This window comes from Ornithorhynchus anatinus, chromosome 1, assembly GCF_004115215.2.
Source record: "Ornithorhynchus anatinus isolate Pmale09 chromosome 1, mOrnAna1.pri.v4, whole genome shotgun sequence".
Classification (NCBI taxonomy): Eukaryota; Metazoa; Chordata; class Mammalia; order Monotremata; family Ornithorhynchidae; genus Ornithorhynchus; species Ornithorhynchus anatinus.
Genome location: NC_041728.1, coordinates 16,827,889 through 16,846,457, shown reverse-complemented (window position 1 = coordinate 16,846,457; position 18,569 = coordinate 16,827,889). Strand labels below are relative to the sequence as shown.

Sequence of the window (18,569 nt, the reverse complement as noted above, 5' to 3'; positions counted from 1 at the left end):
CCCGTCATTGGGCAGGGATTGTCTCTATCTGTTGCCGAATTGTACATTCCAAGCGCTTAGTACAGTGCTCTGCACAGAGTAAGCACTCTATAAATGCTATCGAATGAATGAAAAAGCAGTCAAATTGATACCAGATCTGGAACAGAATCTGACTAATTGCATGTAAGTCTACTGGAAAACGTAACCTGTGATTCATTCGATTGTATTTATTGAGCACTTACTGTGTGCAAAGCACTGTATTGAGTGCTGGAATAGAAGCTAGATGGAACCACCAGATCTTCCGGGAATGTAAACCTGGTCGCATTATGAGGTGTGCTGGTAGTCTAGTTTGTGATCGGTTCTCTGAAGTGCCCTAATTTAGTGCACCGGGGACCCACTTTTTTGGGAGATGAGATTCTAAAATTTTCAGTATCTCCTGGTCTTACATCACCTCTGAGATGGGAGCTGAATTACTTAGGCTCTGGGATTCAGAAAGTGGGATTAGCGTAGGTCTCAGTGGTCAGCTGAAGTCAGTTCCTCATTCTAGAGTAGTCCCCCGGAGGGGGTTTCTAGATTCTACAAACCCTAATGTTGGAACCGCTCCCTCCAGGAAGCGCAAAGGAGCAGCATAGCCAGGTGGTCAGAGCATGGGACTGGGTCGGAAGGACCTTGGTTCAAATCCTGGCGCTTCTACTTGTCAGCCGTGTGACCTTGGACAAGGTACTTAGCTTCTCTCTTTATCTGTAAAATGGAGATGAAGACTGGGAGCCCCATTTGGGACAGGGATAGTGTCCATTCTGATGACTTTGTATCTATCCCAGCACTTAGAACAGTGCCTGGCACATAATAAATGCTTAGCAAATACTTTTTTTTTTTTTTTTAAACGAGCCAGGGCCTGACCAGGTCATCACAAGGCTCTTAGAGATCCATATTAGAAGGACATTCCCTTCAATTTGCTGTGTTCTGGGTGTTGTAGGCAGAGGAATGAGGTGACTAGTGAATTCCTTGGGGGATCCCCACTGGGGAGGAGAAAACCTACTCTACAAACTCGGAATTGCAACAGGCAAGACGCATGTTCGATGCTCTGATTCTATGCCTTTGAAGTCGGCATGCGTCGTAACTCTGCTTTATGTGCAAGATTTTCCCTGTAGTAAACTTGTCTCTGTGAAATACCAAATTGGGAATGTTTACTACATTTTTCTCATAAGATTTTAAAATGAAAATGAGTGTGCCTTGTTGACTGGAAATGGCAGAAATTAAAGACAAGCTTTGATTATTCACATGGTGAAACAAACAGGCAGTCAGAACACAAACGTATACGAAGGTGTAAGGGTGTAAAATGCTAGGGCTAATTTAATCTAATATTAAAAAATAAGGCACTGGAGGTTGGCATATAGCGTTATTATTTGTTGCTTGAGGTTGGCATCTGGTGATTCGGGGGAAAATGTACACTTGTGCCCGGCTGCTTTGAAGAATAAAGGTTTTCATAGTAAGCTTGCTAAGTAGGACGGACCCGGAAATGATCATTCAACCTGTATGAACACTGTACTGCATCAGAAAAACAAAACAGATCAAGCGTTCAAGAAAATGAATTCACCAAATGTCTAGCGCTTCGGTAACACTCTTTGACTTTGAGCGATGTTTGTGTTTTGTTTTTTCGAATAAAGTATTTATGCGGTGCCAGTTGAGCCGGTTGCAGAAAGGGCACGCAACAGACGAGTGGTTCCTTCTCAGTTCCCACATACCGTTAAAAGGTATTGAACCAGGCACCTTACGTGTCCGAGCACGATATTCTATGGAGAAAATAATGCCAGAGGAAGAATACAGTGAATTTAAAGAGGTATTAAACAACGCTAACGGTCTGATTGTTCTTGAAAGCACTTTTTAGCAGTAATGTTAAAATGTTTCAGAATGGGTCCGGTGAGTCAAATTCTGATAACTGTATAGTGTGGCGGGCGAAGGTTAAAAGCCTTTGTAGTGGTGCGGTCTGGAAACTAACATATGGGCTGCACACCCTCAGTGGTCCTAATAAGTGATCGACCAGATGGTATCTGTCGTGATGGCTTCCGGTCAACCTGCTCATCTGGTTAGTTTTTTCAGAGAACATTTGAAGCTCTGAAACCTAATCTTGTTCTTTGATGCCGTTCTTAGCTTATACTACAGAAAGAGCTGCATGTAGTCTACGCTTTATCACGTGTATGTGGACAAGACCGGACACTATTGGCCAGCATCTTATTGAAGATTTTTCTTCATGAAAAGCTTGAATCGTTGCTCTTACGAACACTAAACGACAGAGAAATAAACATGGAAGGTACAGAACGTTTAACGCTTTAATATAAGGGAATCGTAGACCCTTACAGTCAGGCAGACGTCTTCATCGATAAAGGCGGTGAACCCTTGACTGTGATGCGATGTTCCACTGTGACTGCTTCTAGGCACCCAAATCGAGTAAACTGCAAGGATGTTACCGTCATTTATTCTCAGTAATACCATCAGTTATTCTAAGTAGTGACCCGTAAAATTAGTCCTAAAGAGGGAGATTTTTAAGGACTCATTTATTTTGATGAGCTAGGTTTCATTGCTGTTTCTAGTAAAAGTACTTTCTCTGATTTTACAGAAGTAATGATACATTTTATGGTGGAGTTGTCCCTTGTATTTTTTTAACTCGGCACGCTCACTTACCAAGTGGAGAAGAAATCCACGTATCTCCAGTTAGCTTCCCCGCCAATGAAAATGAAAAAGGTTCTTTGTGCAGAAAAGCTCCTGATTTTCATCTTCATATTTATTTAGAGGAAGCTACTACCTTATTTCGAGCTACAACACTCGCAAGCACCTTGATGGAGCAGTATATGAAAGCTACAGCCACACGATTTGTTCATCATGCTTTGAAAGACACTATTCTAAAGATAATGGAAAGCAAACAGTCTTGTGAGGTGAGAATTTAATATTTAATCCCCTGTAAAAAAAAAAAAACAAAAAAAAACAAACCCAGATGAGATAAGGGAATAAGGAAAAAATCACTTTTCCAGAATTTCAAAAAAAGCCACGTTCTGGCATTCAGTAAGTTTTCTGCGTAAACTGAAATATTGTTAGGTGTTGACGTTTCCAAAAATCAGAGCTGTTTTCGATGTTTGATGAATTCTTGCCTCAAAACAGCATTCTTGGTAGTTGCACTCAAATAGTTTGGCAGTTGAAGCTCTTCACTCCTCTTCCTTTGCTCCTTCCTCACAAGGAAGTGCTAAGAGAGCCGAAACTGTTGATCTATAGTCTGCTTTTCATTTCCTTGTGTGGGTCCTGCTTCTCGGCCATTTCACCCTACGTATATTAGGTCCCACTGAATTCCTTTCCCAAAGTGGTGCATTTTAAGTCTTTCTGTTTCTCTGAGGTTTGGGCTCCTCTTTGAGGATAAGGATTTTTGTGTCATTGTTATGACACTTTTCAAGTGCTTACTGTGTACTACAGTACTCAGTAGAGTGCTCTGCATACACTAAGCACTCAGTAAATACTTTTGATGGACTGATCACCAAGCCACCATTCTAAATTCTGGGTTATATTAAAATATAATCTACCAGTTAATTATTCAGTGGTATTGATTGAGTGCTTACTGTGTGCAGAGTGCTTTACTAAGCACTTCGAAAAATACAGTACCATAATTTGATCAGACAAGCCAGTCATTCTGTGTGTGTACGTGTGTGTGCGGGCCTGTGCGGTGATATTGACTGCAAATGGGCCAGGGCCCCTAGGTGATTGTCACCAATAGCGTGATACCATTAAATAAATAAAATTGTGGTATTTGTCAAGCGCTTACTATGTGCAAAGCACTGTTCTCAGCGCTGGGGGATACAAGGTGATCAGGTTGTCCCATGTGGGGCTCACAGTTTTAATCCAGATGAGGTAGATGGACAGATGAGGTAACTGAGGCACAGAGAAGTTAAGCGACTTACCCAAGATCACACAGCTGTCTAGCGGCGGAACTGGGATTAGAACCCGTGATCTCTGACTCCCAAGCCCGCGCTCTTTCCACAGAGCCACGCTCCTTTTCTAATTTTGCCCATCTAGGTTTTGGGCAGAAATTGGAGCCAGAAAGGGGCCAGAGATGGACCTGAAATTCTGGCCTCACCTCTTGCCCTCCTACCCGCAGGAAGACACGACTGTGATGACCACTTTTCTTATCCTCACGAGGATATGGGGCTGAGGAGCATGAAGCTGTAGCTTGGATCTCTAGCCCTCTGGGTCTTAGAATGCCATGGCTCAGAGCTTTAAATATTGCCTTATCCCAGGGAACTCCCTTGCTGCTTGGATAGGTTGGGAGACAGATGACTTCCCCTTTATAGAGCTCTAGAGCCCTCTTATGGTAGGAGAACCTGGAAGCGACAATACCTTGACCTATCCTTCCCTTTTCCTTCTCTCTTCCACTTCCTCACTCTGTTTTGCTCCTTATCCTCCGCCTCAACCCTCCTTGCATCCTTCCAAAACTCCCTTTTTGATACCCTGATCAGTCAGTCATTTGGTGGTATTCATTGAGCACTTATTGGGTGCAGGACACTGTATTGAGAACTTGGGAGGCTTCAATACGATGTCCCCTCAGAGCCGTGCCCTAAAGATCCACCCCCTCAAGTACTTTGAAACCCCTCCCTAAGTTATCCCTTTGTTCTGATGGATAAATTCGCACCCCTAACTCAGAGAGACAGACAGATACCTGTCCTATAATGAAAACTCTCTTCTTCCCCCAAAAGTTGTAAACTCTGAGGTTGACTCTATATTCATCATATTTCAATTTCCTACAGAGCTTAGTAAACACAGTGGTCACTCCAGTAAAATGAGTTGACTTAAAGTCTCACTGACTGATGCCACTAATAGTTTTGACATTTCTGAGTCCTAAACCCCCCGAAAGAGAAAAGAATGCTTTACTATTCTATATTTTTAGATGGCCAATTCAAGTTTCATATGCTTATTTCTCTTTAAGACTGTAGTCCTAACTTTCCAGGAATGGAGAAAAATGTACCCGATATTGCTGCTATAGTCACCAGCAGTACTGAGGGCAATCTCTAATCAAAAAACTTCCTTCAGTTGCTACATGAATTAATAGAACAATAACATGTAGAGGGAAAAGTCTTCCCATATGTTCTAGTGATTTAGGGTGTGGGAAAATGATTAATTAAATATCCAAGTTTTACTGTTTTTCCATAAGTCTGCTATAATTTCTGTTTTTCAAAGACATTTACAAAAGTTTCTTTTGTTTAGTTAAATCCTTCAAAGTTAGAAAAAAATGAAGATGTGAACACTAATTTAGTACACCTGTTGAACATACTTTCAGAGCTTGTGGAAAAAATATTTATGGCTGCAGAGATACTGCCTCCGTAAGTCAATGTTTGCTTAGATTGAATTTTCTGTGTGATGTGTTCATAGCTTTGGAAATTTTGCATTTCTATAATGGCCAGATTTTTTCTTCGAGTTTTATTTTTAATCTTTTAAATAAAATCTCTTTATAAAAATGAAGGAAGAGAAATAGAAATAAAGGGGTTCAGTAGTTGTACTGTCATGAAAGATATGTACAGGAGCCCTCACAAATGCTACGGTTAAGCACTGGTACTAGATACCTGCTTAGAGTAGGAAAGTTAAATGTCCGTGGGCAAAATTTTAAATTGTTAACTCTCAAGCTACCTCTGTTGTTCTATTTGTAGAATGAGTTACCTTGGATCCCGGTCCAAAGAGATTGTCATTATTAAAATAGAAGTGAAAAAATGATTTTCCAGAATAAATGTAAGAACTGTTAAGACTACTGACAGAATCTAATGCAGAAGAGATGAAAGGTGACTTTAGTGGCAGTTAAATCCTGCCTCCCTGCCACCAAATGGGAAGCTCACTCTTGGCAGATTCCAGTCCTACGAATGTGTCAATATTTTCTGAAAAAGAAATGCCACCGTGTACAAAAATATCCGAAACGAAGTGCATTCCATGATGCTGAATCCAAGCAGGCAGAAGTGTTCTCCCTTCCACTTGTATTTTATCAGAGTGTATATTTCAAACTGCTTGGGTATTGAGGTAATTGTATTGTTTTGGCAGGACATTGAGATATATTTATGGGTGTTTACAGAAATCTGTACAGCACAAGTGGCCAACTAACACCACCATGAGAACAAGGGTTGTGAGGTAAGCTTATCAATGTTTATCTTGCCATGAAATAAAATCTCAGTGATTGGGAAGCTAATGCTTGGGTAGATTACTAGAAAGGTAAACACAAATACTGACTTTTTTTGCTGGTTAAGCCGTGGGTCTGTCTACTTAGTGAAGAGTTCACTTTCTAGAATTTAATTTGCTGTACTCCTATGATTAAATTTAAGCCTAGAACCTTTGGGCAGGGGCCTCTGAGCTTAAATCAATATTCATGCCTGAATACTTAATTTGGATTTATCACTTGGCATTTGAAATCACATTGTAGAGGTATATTGTATACCGTACATCTCCTTCCAAACACATTTGTTCTGCTCTCTGCTTCCCCACTGCCCAGTTTTGTCAATTGAAAATTGAATTTTCGAATTGGAATATATGCATTCAACAGCGCTTCGGGCTTTAGGGACTTAGAGTTGCCCATGAGTTGATTTGTCCCTGGAGCGGAAAGCTCCGTGCCTCAGTGTTTCCTCAGAGCCGACCCCACGGGTCAACTCTGGGGCTCTCAGCTCTGTCTTTGTCCAGATCCCACCTCTCCACACTATCTGGGCCTCAAGGATCTCTGTATTGATCCCTACAATCAAAACCAGGGGACGGGAGGGCTGCTTCTGATATGGTGCAGCCACCTGCAGCCTCCTCCTTGGAGGTTTCTGGCCCGGCTGGAATTACGTTCAAGCAGCCGGGCCCAAAATGTCCAGGTAGGAATCTGGGAAGCAGCAGCTATCTGAGCGGAGCCGGTGGCAGGCATCAGCAGCAGTTGGCCAGCCTCTCTTTCAAGGCACCTCCGCAGCCATTGTGTCTATCCCGTTTCTCGATGAGGCTCGCTGGAGCATTTTTGAGCCGTGGGACGAGAACGCCAAAGCTCGTGACCATCCGTGACACCTAATGCGAGTGTCTGGCCACATGACCGCTTTCCCAGGCACTGGTTCTGAGCAGCTGTGAACTTTGGGTGCAGGTGTGTGGTCACACGACAACCTTCCCAGAAGGTCATTGGTTCTGTGCAGTTCTTACCGTTTCCTCAGACCCAAGGGCTGCCTTCGGATAAGGGAAGGGGCCCCCACAAGGGGTGGCCCTTGTCTCTTCCTGTCCGGGGGTGGCACTGTCCCAGAGATGCTCTGTACATCACACCGAGGACTTGTCTAAAATAATATTTCTTTTCGATTCAGTGGCTTTGTTTTCCTCCGGCTTATTTGTCCTGCCATTCTGAGCCCCCGGATGTTTAATATCATCTCAGGTAATCCGGTTCTATTCAGATCTGTCCGGTACAGTGTTTCTTAATATTTGTCGTGTGTGTGTGTGTATATATATGCACATATATGGATTTTTAGAAAGCTTTTTCTTGCATAATTTATGTAAATGGCCAAACTCCAGAATGTGCTTTCCACACCCCTCCCCCCAGTTTGGAGACATAGTCCTCTGAAGTAGCTTAATTGGCTTATAAAGTGTTTATTATGTGCCAGACACTGTGCCAAGGGTGGAAAGAGCATGGGACAGGAAGCCCAATCGGACAATTCCTGTCCCACGTGGTGCTCACAATCTAAGAGGAAGAGCGTATATCATATCCCCCTTTCACAGACGAGGGAGCTGAGGCACTGAGGCGCTGGGCTGTTGATTGACTTGCCCACAGTCACGGAGCAATCTACTGGTAGAGTGGGCCGGGCCCATTTTTTTTCCCACTAGATTGCATTGCCTCTCATCTTCTAGGAGATTCCTGAAAAGAGGGTAGTACATAAAGGGTATGCTGCCTCTTTTTTCCCCTCTGCTGAAGCCACCAGCTTTCTCCCTCCCGCCCTCCATCCTCGAGAAATGGTTTTCATTTCTCCTGACATTATGGTAGGGTTTAGATAGGCGCCATAAAAACTGTCGTTTATGATGAAGCCCAACTCCGGTTCTCTACATCGAACAGTCAGACCAGAATTTCCCGTTTCCAACAGACCTGGCAGTCTTCAAGCTCTGTAGTTTTATCAGAAAGCACACCAACCCCCTTCCCCCTCAGCACCCACATACAATTTGAACATTGCTCGTTACCTCACTCTGGAGGTAAATATTGGCTTAGGCGATCGGCCAGGCCCACCACCGGCCTTTAGTTTGGGGGAATAAGGACTTGAAGATGTCAGAGGCTCCAGCTGGAGTCTGGAGACACTTGAGTAACAGTAATAGTAGAATTCCTTCTCTGGGGGCCGCAGATGGCCTCGAAGCTGCCGGTGGCAGTGTCGGCAGAGTGATGCCGTGAAGCGTCTGGGGCTCCAGAGAGCTCACCGCAGTGGATTAAACACTTCCTGTGGCTTGGCTGCCTTCAAAAGGGATTACCTTTTATGGACACGGAGCTGACCCGCTTGTATGTAGTAAAGCCATACGTGGGAAAGTGGCCAGTCAGATGGCTTAAATTGGATGTTTTGTGGTTGAACTTGTTAGAGCAGTCTGAGAAGCGTGCGGGGGCCCTGAAAATGAAGGTGATAGGGAGGGGTAATTCGTAGAGGTACTAGAATATTCTTTAACGGAGAAACAAGTTTATATTCCCAGTTGGTCTGTTTGAACAGCATCTGATGTATATCTCTTTTTTCATTGAATCACAGTGCTTTCATTTTTACCTAGACTAGTAACTATTTTTCAGTTGAGGTTTCAGTCTTCTGTTTGTAAATATGCTATCAAAACTTTAAAAAAAAGTATCACCACGGTGTTGGTCTTTCAAGATTTCCTCGACCCCATTTTGAAATTTAAATCGTAAGAAACATCTGACTTTTTTTTTTGTAGATTCTCCTTCTTCTACTGCTGCAAGAACACTGACACTGGTTGCTAAGTCTGTGCAGAACTTAGCAAATCTAGTTGAGTTTGGCGCCAAGGTGAATATTAATGTTTTAATATGCAATTTATGTTTATAATGCAATTTTTTCCAAGTGTCAACTCTCGGGATATCTTTTGATGGTTTTAAAATTAGTAATATAATACCAAGGAAACATTTGTTTTCAGAGAGTGTTCAAAAATTTCATAAATTTCTACGTCTGCATCTGCTTCTCTGAGTCACTTTCTTTAATAGTCCCAAATGAAAATTTTCAGGGATATAGTGGAATGTCAAAATAAAAATCCCAACCACAAGCGCACTGACTCCAGTTGTCGCCATGCCTCCTTAGGCACTTAGGATGATGATAATGATGACGGTATTTGTTAAGCACTTACTAGGTGCCGAGCACTGTTCTAAGCACTGGGGTGGGGGGATACAAGGTAATCAGGTTGTCCCACATGGGTCTCACAGTCTTAATCCCCACTTTACAGATGAGGTAACTGAGGCAGGGAGAAGTTAGGTGACTTGCCCAAAGTCACACAGCTGACACACAGAGGAGCTGGAATTCAAAACCATGACCTCTGACTCCCAAGCCCGGGCTCTTTCCACTGAGCCACACTGCTTCTAATGCTCACTTCAGGAGGAGCATTGATTCTTTCTTGCCACTAACAGCCCATTTAGTGTTTGTTACAGATATGGGCATTAATCCCGAGTGCCTAAATTTCTCCCAGACCCTCGGCGGATTGGATTCTTTATTAGCTTTTCACAACACTGTTCGGCACACTCTCTTCGCCATCAAGTTCTCTATGGCTGCTTCCCCCTTTTCTAAACAGTATTCACAGCGTATTGTTTATGTAGGTCTGAGGTGGTGAAATGATTGTTTTTTTGTTTTGTTTCTGTTGGGTTTGGTTTTTTTTTTAATACAAGGTCCAAGTCGTTGCAGATCATGGTAGAATTGAAAGATGTTCCGACTCTTGGAAGTGTTGTTCGCTGTTCTGTTGTTGCCTTTTAGAAACTAGAAACCACTGTAGTGTGCTAGGTGTCATACTCATCTCCACTTCAAACTAAAATCCCAGAATTAAGGTGGACGCTGTATCTTCGTGACGCCTTAGTCCTCTGAGTTGCCCTCCTTACCCTTCAAATTCCAGCTCTAGGATATAGATCAAATGTTTAAAGAACAAGAGAGGGTTTGTGGAATTCTAGGGCATTCTTTGGAAGCAGCATGGCTTAGTGGATAGCGCGCAGGCCTGGGAAGGACCTGAATTCTAATTCTGGCGCCGCCACTTCTCTGCTGTGTGACCTTAGGCAAATCACTTCATGTCTCTGGGCCTCAGTTACCTCATCTGTAAAATGGGGATTAAGACAGCCCCATGTGGGACAGGGATTGTGTCCAACCTGATTAACCTGTACCTACCCTAGTGCTTAAAACTGTGCTTGGCACATATTAAGCACCAAGTACCGTTATTATTATGATTGACAGAAAAAATGGGGTCCATGGTACAGATGAGAGGATGTCTCTTGATTTTTGAATCACGTTTGCCGTTATTCCCAAATTATGGGTTGTCTGCTGAGACCTGGGACCCAGTCCCAGTTCTGCCGGTAGCTGGTTAACATGGGGGAAGACCTTATATGTGCTTCACAATGTGCTGCACCCTTGCTCACTTCCTAGCCCACCATGGGGTTTATTGAACAGCAGGGAGGAGAGAGTGAGCAGCCACTAGCCCCGCTAGTAGCCATTCTTCTGTCCGCTCAGGTTCTCAATCCCGAAGACTCCAGAGCAAGGCTGTTCCATCATGTGTCGTCAGAATCATTTCATAATTAGTTGAATTATCACTGTTGTATTTTAAATAGCCTTTGTCTTTAATTTTAGCTTTGTAGTCACCCATTTCAGTAATAGGCACTTCCCATGCTAACCTGCTGTAGGGTCTCCCCTACAGTAGAATTTATTTTGGACCTTACAAATTAGGATGCCGTTTTCAGCTCCCCCATGCAGCCCTTAGAGTCCGTGATTAAGAAAAGACCGTCATCCTCAGCCCCGCTCACCTTTGCTACTGTATTTTTAAGGCCAAGGAATGAAAGAAGCCTATGTATATAATTATTTTAAACTTAGACTACCTAGCGAGAATTAGCCTTCCTCCACCCCAGTGCCTGAATCTAAACACTTTCTGAAGTGGTTTTATTTTGAAAAATCACGGAACGTGGAAGTTTGTTTCATTTAAATGCTTAAATATATTCATGTCTCAAAACCGTCAGCAACTCCTCCCACTTCTAGCCTGGAATCTGGACAGCAGAGTCAATTGTATTTGATTGCCTACTGTGTGCAGAGCACACGCCACGGGTGGTGTCTAAAAAACTAATTATGGCATTTAAGTGCTTAAGCATTCGTATAGATATGAGTTAGGTTGGACACCGTCTGAAAAGTAAACACGTTCCTTAAAGAACGGTACTCCAATGTTTGGGAGAACAAGGTAGGCACGATTCCTGCCCTCGAGGAGCTTACAGCTAGTAACGGAAGGAAATGGAACACAGTTTCATAGAAATTGGTGCCATTCCAGGATCCTGGAATTTTACGTAGTTTTGGCACCGTGAGCTTTTGCCGTCCATTAGCTGATTAAAATCGGTGTATGCTAAGAGGTGCTGTGTTAATAGTAGTAATAATAATAATGATGGTATTTGTTAAGCGCTTACTATGTGCCGGGCACCGTTCTGAGCACCGGCTTGCTTGTCTACCATTTTCTGTGTCTTTAACTGTGTAAGCTTTCACTTTATATTTTTTAGGAACCCTACATGGAAGGGGTAAACCCATTTATCAAAAGTAATAAACATCGCATGATCATGTTTTTAGATGAGCTTGGGGTATGTATCTGTAAATTACTCAAAGCTTTTGAAATGTGATTCTCTATTCTATATTGCACTAAAAATAATGCCCAAAAATCTGTATGATGAAATTAAAAAGTTGGAAATAGCCTCCGATATTAATTCCTGATGATTGGGAGAATTTTTTTTCATTCTTTCTTTAATACTTATTTTTACCCAGAACCTCTAGTTCATATATGTAAGAAACACATCCTAAAAATAGCAACTCTTTGTAGTGGGAGGGACCACCAACGGGGCATTGTATTAGAGTAGCCCTACTAAAATACCAACATTTGAAAGAAATGGTCGCATTTAGCCGTCACTTCATCCCACTTGACATCACGCAGCTTCCAGAGTTGGGCTTTCCTGTCATTTCTGGGCACCTGATAAAACCAAACTTGGAAGTGTTCTCAAGAACATGGCTAAGTCTTGTTTTATTCTACACCCGCTTCATGCTGTACATTCCAACCAGGCTTCATTCTCTTCTGACTCCGGGCCTTTACGGCCCTGGGACTGCCACTGTTCACTCCCACTTCCGGTCTGTCAATAAGATTTTTCTCTTCTGCTCCTTCCGACCAGTGAGTGGTATTGGAGCGTTTATTGTGTGCAGAGGACCGTAGTAAGCATTTGGGATTTCAGCCTTCCTTGCACTATTTTTTTTATTCTGCTAATGATCCGAGTAACTCAACGTTTGGCATTTTTGCATCTCCTCTCATCCATTGTTCCTGCCTCGTTTTGTCGGTTCCCCGCGGGGTCAAAAATAGGACTTATTCTAAATCCCAGTCATACACATTTGCGTACCGCGCAGTTCAAGCCCCTGCCAACGTAATGCGTGGCCGATTCCATTTCCTCAGCGTTTTCTCGTAAATATTGTGACTACTTATTTATATTGGCTGAGGGCCTTTTTCATTTCCCTCATTAGTCGTAAACTCCTTGAGGACATCTTCAGTCCGCTCTTCCAGGCATCCTGCAGTCGTATCGGGAACTGAGAACATAACGTTTTCTCAACAAGTCTGTGTTTTCGTTAAAGAATGTACCAGAGCTTCCGGACACTACAGAGCACTCTAGAACTGACTTATCCCGCGATCTGGCAGCTTTGCATGAGATCTGTGTGGCACATTCAGATGAACTAAGGACACACAGCAACGAGCGTGGCGTACAGCAGGTGGGTTTCTAGGGGGCTCAAGTCTTTGGTCCGCAAGACCTGCAGTTTGGATATCAAGTAGAGAAGCAAGATAAATCCAAGGGCAAATGTGATTTTTGGATAAAACAGTCTCCCCCTAAATGTCATCATAAGCAAGCATTACCGGGCAGCTTGTACCCAGGGGGAACTCAGTGTATACGGTCACCATGGAGAAGCAGCGTGTCTTAGTGGGAAGCGCCCGGGCTTGGGAATCAGAGGACCTGGGTTCTGATCCCGGCTCTGCCACTTAATAATAACGTTGATATTTGTTAAGCGCTTCCTCTGTGCCGAGCACTGTTCTAAGCGCTGGGGTAGCTACAGGGTCATCAGGTTGTCCCACGAGAGGCTCACAGTCTTAATCCCCACTTTACAGATGAGGGAACTGAGGCCCAGAGAAGTGACTTGCCCAGAGTCACTCAGCTGACAGTGGCAGCGCTGGGATTCGAACCCATGACCTCTGACTCCCAAGCCCGGGCTCTTTCCACTGAGCCCCGCTGCTGCGTGACCTTGGGCAAGCCACTTCTCTTTGCCTCAGCTACCTCATCTGCAAAATGGGGATTAAGATTGGGAGCCCCCCAGGGGACAACCTGATTACCTCGTATCCACCCCAGCGGTTAGAACAATGCTTGGCACACAATCAGCGCTTAACAAAACCGTAATAATTATTATTACAATGTAAGTCGCATTGACAGAGCACAGTGCTAGATCCAATCCAGGTCCCATCTGAACACGTAGGACTCCGTCTAAGGCGGGGCGGGGTCCGGGGCGGGTGGGAAGTACTTAATCTCTATTTTGATGATGAGGAAACTGAGGCAGAGAGTATTGAAGCGATTGGCCCATGGTTATACGACAGGCTGTGAGCTCGTTGTGGGCAGGGAGTGTGTCCGTCTGCTATGTCGTACTGTCCCAAGCGCTTAGACAGTGCTTTGAACACCGTAAGTACTCGGTAAATACGACTGAATGAATGAAAGTTGTGGAGCCAAGGTTAGAATAATAATAATAATTATGGCATTTGTTAAGCGCTTACTATGTGCAGAGCACTGTTCTAAGCGCTGGGGGAGATACAGGATAATCAGATGGTCCCATGTGGGGCTCACATTTTTTAATCCCCATTTTTGCAGAGGAGGTAACTGAGGCACAGAGAAGTGACGTGCCTTGCCCAAGGTCACGCAGCAGACAAGTGGCGGAGCAGGGATCAGAACCCACGACCTCTGACTTCCAAGCCCGGGCTCTTGCCACTAAGCCACGAAGCCAGGTCCCTTGTCTCCCAGGCCCACGCTTTTTCACTAGGCAACACCGCTTCTCTATCCTCCCTACCACTGAGGGCCGCGTTTAGGTGGGACAGGTCGCTTGACTCATTTGCGTCCGTTCGCTCCCAGCTGGGGCCGGTGAAGCCGCTCAGACTCAGCCGGGGGTGGGCCGGTGGCGCCGGCACAACGGTTGGCCGAACGTAGCCGAAGCCGTGGGCTTCAATGGGGAGTCGGCCGCAGCGCCAGCCCTCCCCCGTCCCGAGTGCTCGCTCGGCCCTGAGGTTGCCCGTTGGTTTTCTTGCAGCACGTGCTGAAGAAGCTCCTCGCTATAACGGAACTGCTTCAACAAAAACAAAACCAGTATTCAGTATCTAATAACATCAGGTAGCAGCCTTGGCCCCGGTGCTCTGCATGGATTCAGCCTGCCCAACGTGGTCATTCACAGCGGTGTCTCTTCCTCTTTGCTCTTGCCAAAAATAGCACACCTTTTCACATTCCCAGTGATGTGTGAACTATGCAAAACAAAGATTCTGCTGGGAAATAATGATGCCAGCAACTTTTTAAGCTATCTGTGCAGGATATTTGCACTTTTCCACGTGGAAGAGATCTTCACCGACCTCTGAGCCTTGGTGTACAGATCACCTTTCGCAAAGCAAAATGCTGTGACTCTCTCTTGAACTTGGAAAGTTTATTTTCGATACATCCAATTGCCAAAGTTTCCCCGTCTCTCGGGGGGAAGGGACGATTCCGTAGTCGACTGACAAGGAAGAGATGCAGTCTCTTGACACCTGAGCGTAACTGGATCGCAGACCGTCTTCTCACTGAAACTTCTGACCGGTTAGAAGTGTGACCGTTTGACTGTTCGACCGCTTTATTTGTATTTGCGGTTTCCAGAGTTTGACATGATAGGAACGACCTTCGCTGTACCCTTTTTTTATACCGTGCTGTTTCTCTTGCCGTGTTGAAAGAGAATATTCAGAATGGGTCTCGTCAGCTTTATTTTTTAAACGTGCCACCGATTCTGTCCGTTGGAATATTCTTCCGTCGAGGACGGCGTATTCGGATAAATCATATAATGCTTTTGTAAAATGTTTACAACGGTAAATAATTTGAATTCAATAAATTTATTGATTACTGTATCAGTCATGCATGCCTTCATTAAACCATTTTCTAAAGTATTAAGTGGCTAGTCTTATGTAATTAAGCCAACCCCAGGCCTTACTTTGCATAAAAATTGTACTTCGAACCTTTCCAGAGCAGGAGGTGAGGGGTGACGTGGGTCGGCCGGTGTGAACCCCACCCCGGCCTCCCTCAACTCCTAGCTATGTAGCTTCCGACGCTTACGTGCTCTATGCTGCTTTACTTACCGTAAAGACTCTGCATTCAAATGTCCAAAAATCCCGACGAAGGTTGGCGTGACGATGGCAGAGAAAGGAGAGACGCTTCATCTGCCAGTCCCTCAGCCACATTCCACATCGCATCGTTTAGTCCTTCTGAACACGGGGATGGGTGAAGTGTTACTAAGGCTTCTCGGTCCAGATGATTTCTGCAGGCGTTTGACCCTCTCTCCGTCACGGGGAGGACTCAGATCCGGATCAATCTGTTGTAGCCTTCACCCTCATTTCATAAATCGGCCCCACGTCGAGTTCCCGGGGCAGTGGCCCAGCAGCACCGCCCAACCTCAGCGACGCGGTCTGAACCCGGTCTGTGCCTCGCCCCCGGTCAAGCGGGAAGATTGTGAACAGGTAAATCAGTTGATTGTCACCGTTTGACCCCTGCCCTCACACCACAAGCTTTTCTCTCATTCGAAGTAGTCAAATTAAAAGGGGTCTTCTAGGGGGAAAAAAAAATAGAGTTGGGCAGAGGATGAGATCAAATGTAGATTTGGGAAACTTCGAACGGAGTTAGTATTTAATTGTGCTAGGCACCTGGGGGGAGACCCCATGCGTACTTAAGTCTCATCTTCCCTTCCGTGTCTGATCGACATACCGTAACACCTCTGCCGGGCGGCGCATTAGCTGGAAAGGGACAGTGCCGCCGGATCCTACTGTAGCTGATGACACTGAAGTCGTGGACAGCAGCCTGTGCCAGCTGATGGACCGAATGAGGGTTGCCCTCATCCAGTGAGTTGGAACCCTCTCCTAAAATGTTACGAGTAAATAAGCATTTGAAAGGAAAACTTATTTAGACTTTGATTTTGAAGTTTCAGTACAGATTGTCTCATTATAGTGTACTCGCCCAAGTGCTTAGTACGGTGCTTTGCACACACTAAGTGCTCAAAATACAACTGAAGGAATTTAATATAGCAGATTGATCTTGTTAACCCTTGTTTCTGATCAGACATAGAAATAATCCTCCGAGAACTGTACCGATCTAGATGTCAATTATGTTCACCGGCAAATGGGGTAAGTTTGAAACAAATCTTCACGGGCATTATTTGTTACTTCTTGGCTCCCGTTCAGGCTCCTTTTCACCCTAACCAAAAGGGGGATTAGTAACTAGTATTTGTCCCAGTTGAGCCTGATATCAACCTGCCCAATGCTTCCTTGGTCTTGTCGGGACCGCGGAGTTGCTGCTATGTCTAGGAAGGTCCAGGTAGACCTCATGAACGCTATCCAGGATGGAAAAATCCTGAAATGCCATCGCCAGCCACGACTAGCCGAGAGGCTCCAGCCCGAGGACAGCGAGCGTGAGGTTGACGCTCCAGGGCGGCTTCAGCCCGAGCAGGCTTGCGGCTCAAACTACGCTCTCCACCGGTCAAGTCCGTTGGCGCTAACGTCACATCCTCGAGAAGGTAGGATAGATTTACAGCAGCCTCTCGACCAGTAAGATTAGCCCTAAGGGTCCAAATCTCGAGGGTGTTTATTATTCCCAAAACTCACTGAGGTTGTTTACGTCAAACACCTCCGTTAATTGAAGGAAACTGGGGAGCAGAGAACCTATTTTATAATCACCTGAGTTTAGCACTGAGGCTCCGACTTAAGGTATTTACCTCTGCCGTAAATCTCTTCATTTTTATAATGTCACCCAAGACGGAGAAAAGTACCCATGATTTAATAATTACGGTATTTGTTAAGCGCTTACTATGTGCTGAGCACTGTCCTAAGCACTGAGGTAGATACAGGGTAATCAGATTGTCCCCCGTGGGGCTCACATTTTTTAATCCTCATTTTTTTTTTACAGATGAGGTCCCTGAGGCCCAGAGAAGTGAAGTGACTTGCCCAAGGTCACACAGCTGACAAGTGGCAGAGGTGGGATTAGAACCCACAACCTGACTCCCAAGCCCGGGCTCGTGCCAGTAAGCCACGCTGCTTCTCAATTCTCAATCTCAATTGTGATTTCAGATGAGAGGGAATAGAAAATGCCTCTGTAGCTTTTAGAGTGGAAATCTCTGCGTTGCCTTAATTCCATGTGATGTGTCACCCTGAAAAATACAATTTTTCTTAGAGGCGAGCAATCTATCAATTAAGCCTATCGATTGAAGTTGAGACGTGGCCACTATGGAATACAATATGCAGCGACTTCTCCCTTCCCAGGATGGATCACATCTATGTACCTCGTACCTGTTTTCAGTCCACTTTAAACCGTCTACGGTATTATTTGACGGCACCGTGGCCGGCCAGGTCCGAGCTGAAGGTGCCTTGATTTCCCCCCCTATCACCAGTGGAGAGAAGTTGGAATGCAGAGTGGGTCCGTGTGGAAGGATGCACCAAGAGATCTGGATGCAGGGGAGAAGCAGCGTGGCCTAGTGGATAGAGCACGGGCCCGGGAGTCACAAGGACCTGGGTTCTGGTAGTCTCGGCTCCACAGCCTGGCTGCTGTGGGACCTGGGGCAAGTCACTTAGCTTCTCTGGGCCCGTTCCGTCATCTGTAAAATGGGGATTAAGACCGGGAGTCCCCTGTGGGACACGGGTTGCGTCCAAACTGACGGGTTTGTATGTATGCCAGCGCTCAGTACCACGCCTGGCACATAAGTGCTTGATGCATATCGTAGAAAAAAAATAGAAAGTTTAAAAAGGTGAAGAGGAGCCCTGCACATTCTTTGGGAGACTGACACCTGGACCCCAAGCAGTTGGGTAATCCCACTTAGGGGCCAAACTCAATATCCAGTGGCAAGATGAGACCTTGGGCAATGAAGTTCTGGAACGCAGTGTCCCAGGTTTGAAACCAAGGCTGGGACACCTGAGAAAAATGAGCAACAACTGCTGCCCGCACAACGGAAATCCGGACACCGAACGCAAAGGGGGTAGGGGAAACTTTCTAAGGGCATTTAGGTAAAGCAAAGGCCGTTCAGGGCAGGCCGACGTGGCTCACCCACCCAGAGAGGAATGGCTCCTTCTCAGGAACA

General features: G+C 45.0%; 1 protein-coding gene and 1 non-coding gene across 2 annotated transcripts in view; both read left to right on the top strand.

The window, feature by feature from the left end:
* RASA1 (RAS p21 protein activator 1) overlaps positions 1-15,399 on the top strand; it is a 64,232-nt gene extending 48,833 nt beyond the window's left edge. The window contains exons 16-25 of the mRNA XM_007655646.3: positions 1,647-1,819; positions 2,131-2,290; positions 2,770-2,912; positions 5,224-5,339; positions 6,046-6,132; positions 7,317-7,384; positions 8,905-8,993; positions 11,711-11,788; positions 12,819-12,953; positions 14,526-15,399. Coding sequence (XP_007653836.1) covers positions 1,647-1,819; positions 2,131-2,290; positions 2,770-2,912; positions 5,224-5,339; positions 6,046-6,132; positions 7,317-7,384; positions 8,905-8,993; positions 11,711-11,788; positions 12,819-12,953; positions 14,526-14,609 — 1,133 coding nt within the window. The 3' untranslated portion in view covers positions 14,610-15,399. The remainder of the gene's footprint in view (positions 1-1,646; positions 1,820-2,130; positions 2,291-2,769; positions 2,913-5,223; positions 5,340-6,045; positions 6,133-7,316; positions 7,385-8,904; positions 8,994-11,710; positions 11,789-12,818; positions 12,954-14,525) is intronic.
* MIR1325 (microRNA mir-1325) lies at positions 6,779-6,865 on the top strand. The gene has a single exon (NR_034618.1). It is a non-coding gene; the product is annotated as a microRNA mir-1325 (primary transcript).
* Positions 15,400-18,569: the final 3,170 nt, after the last annotated feature.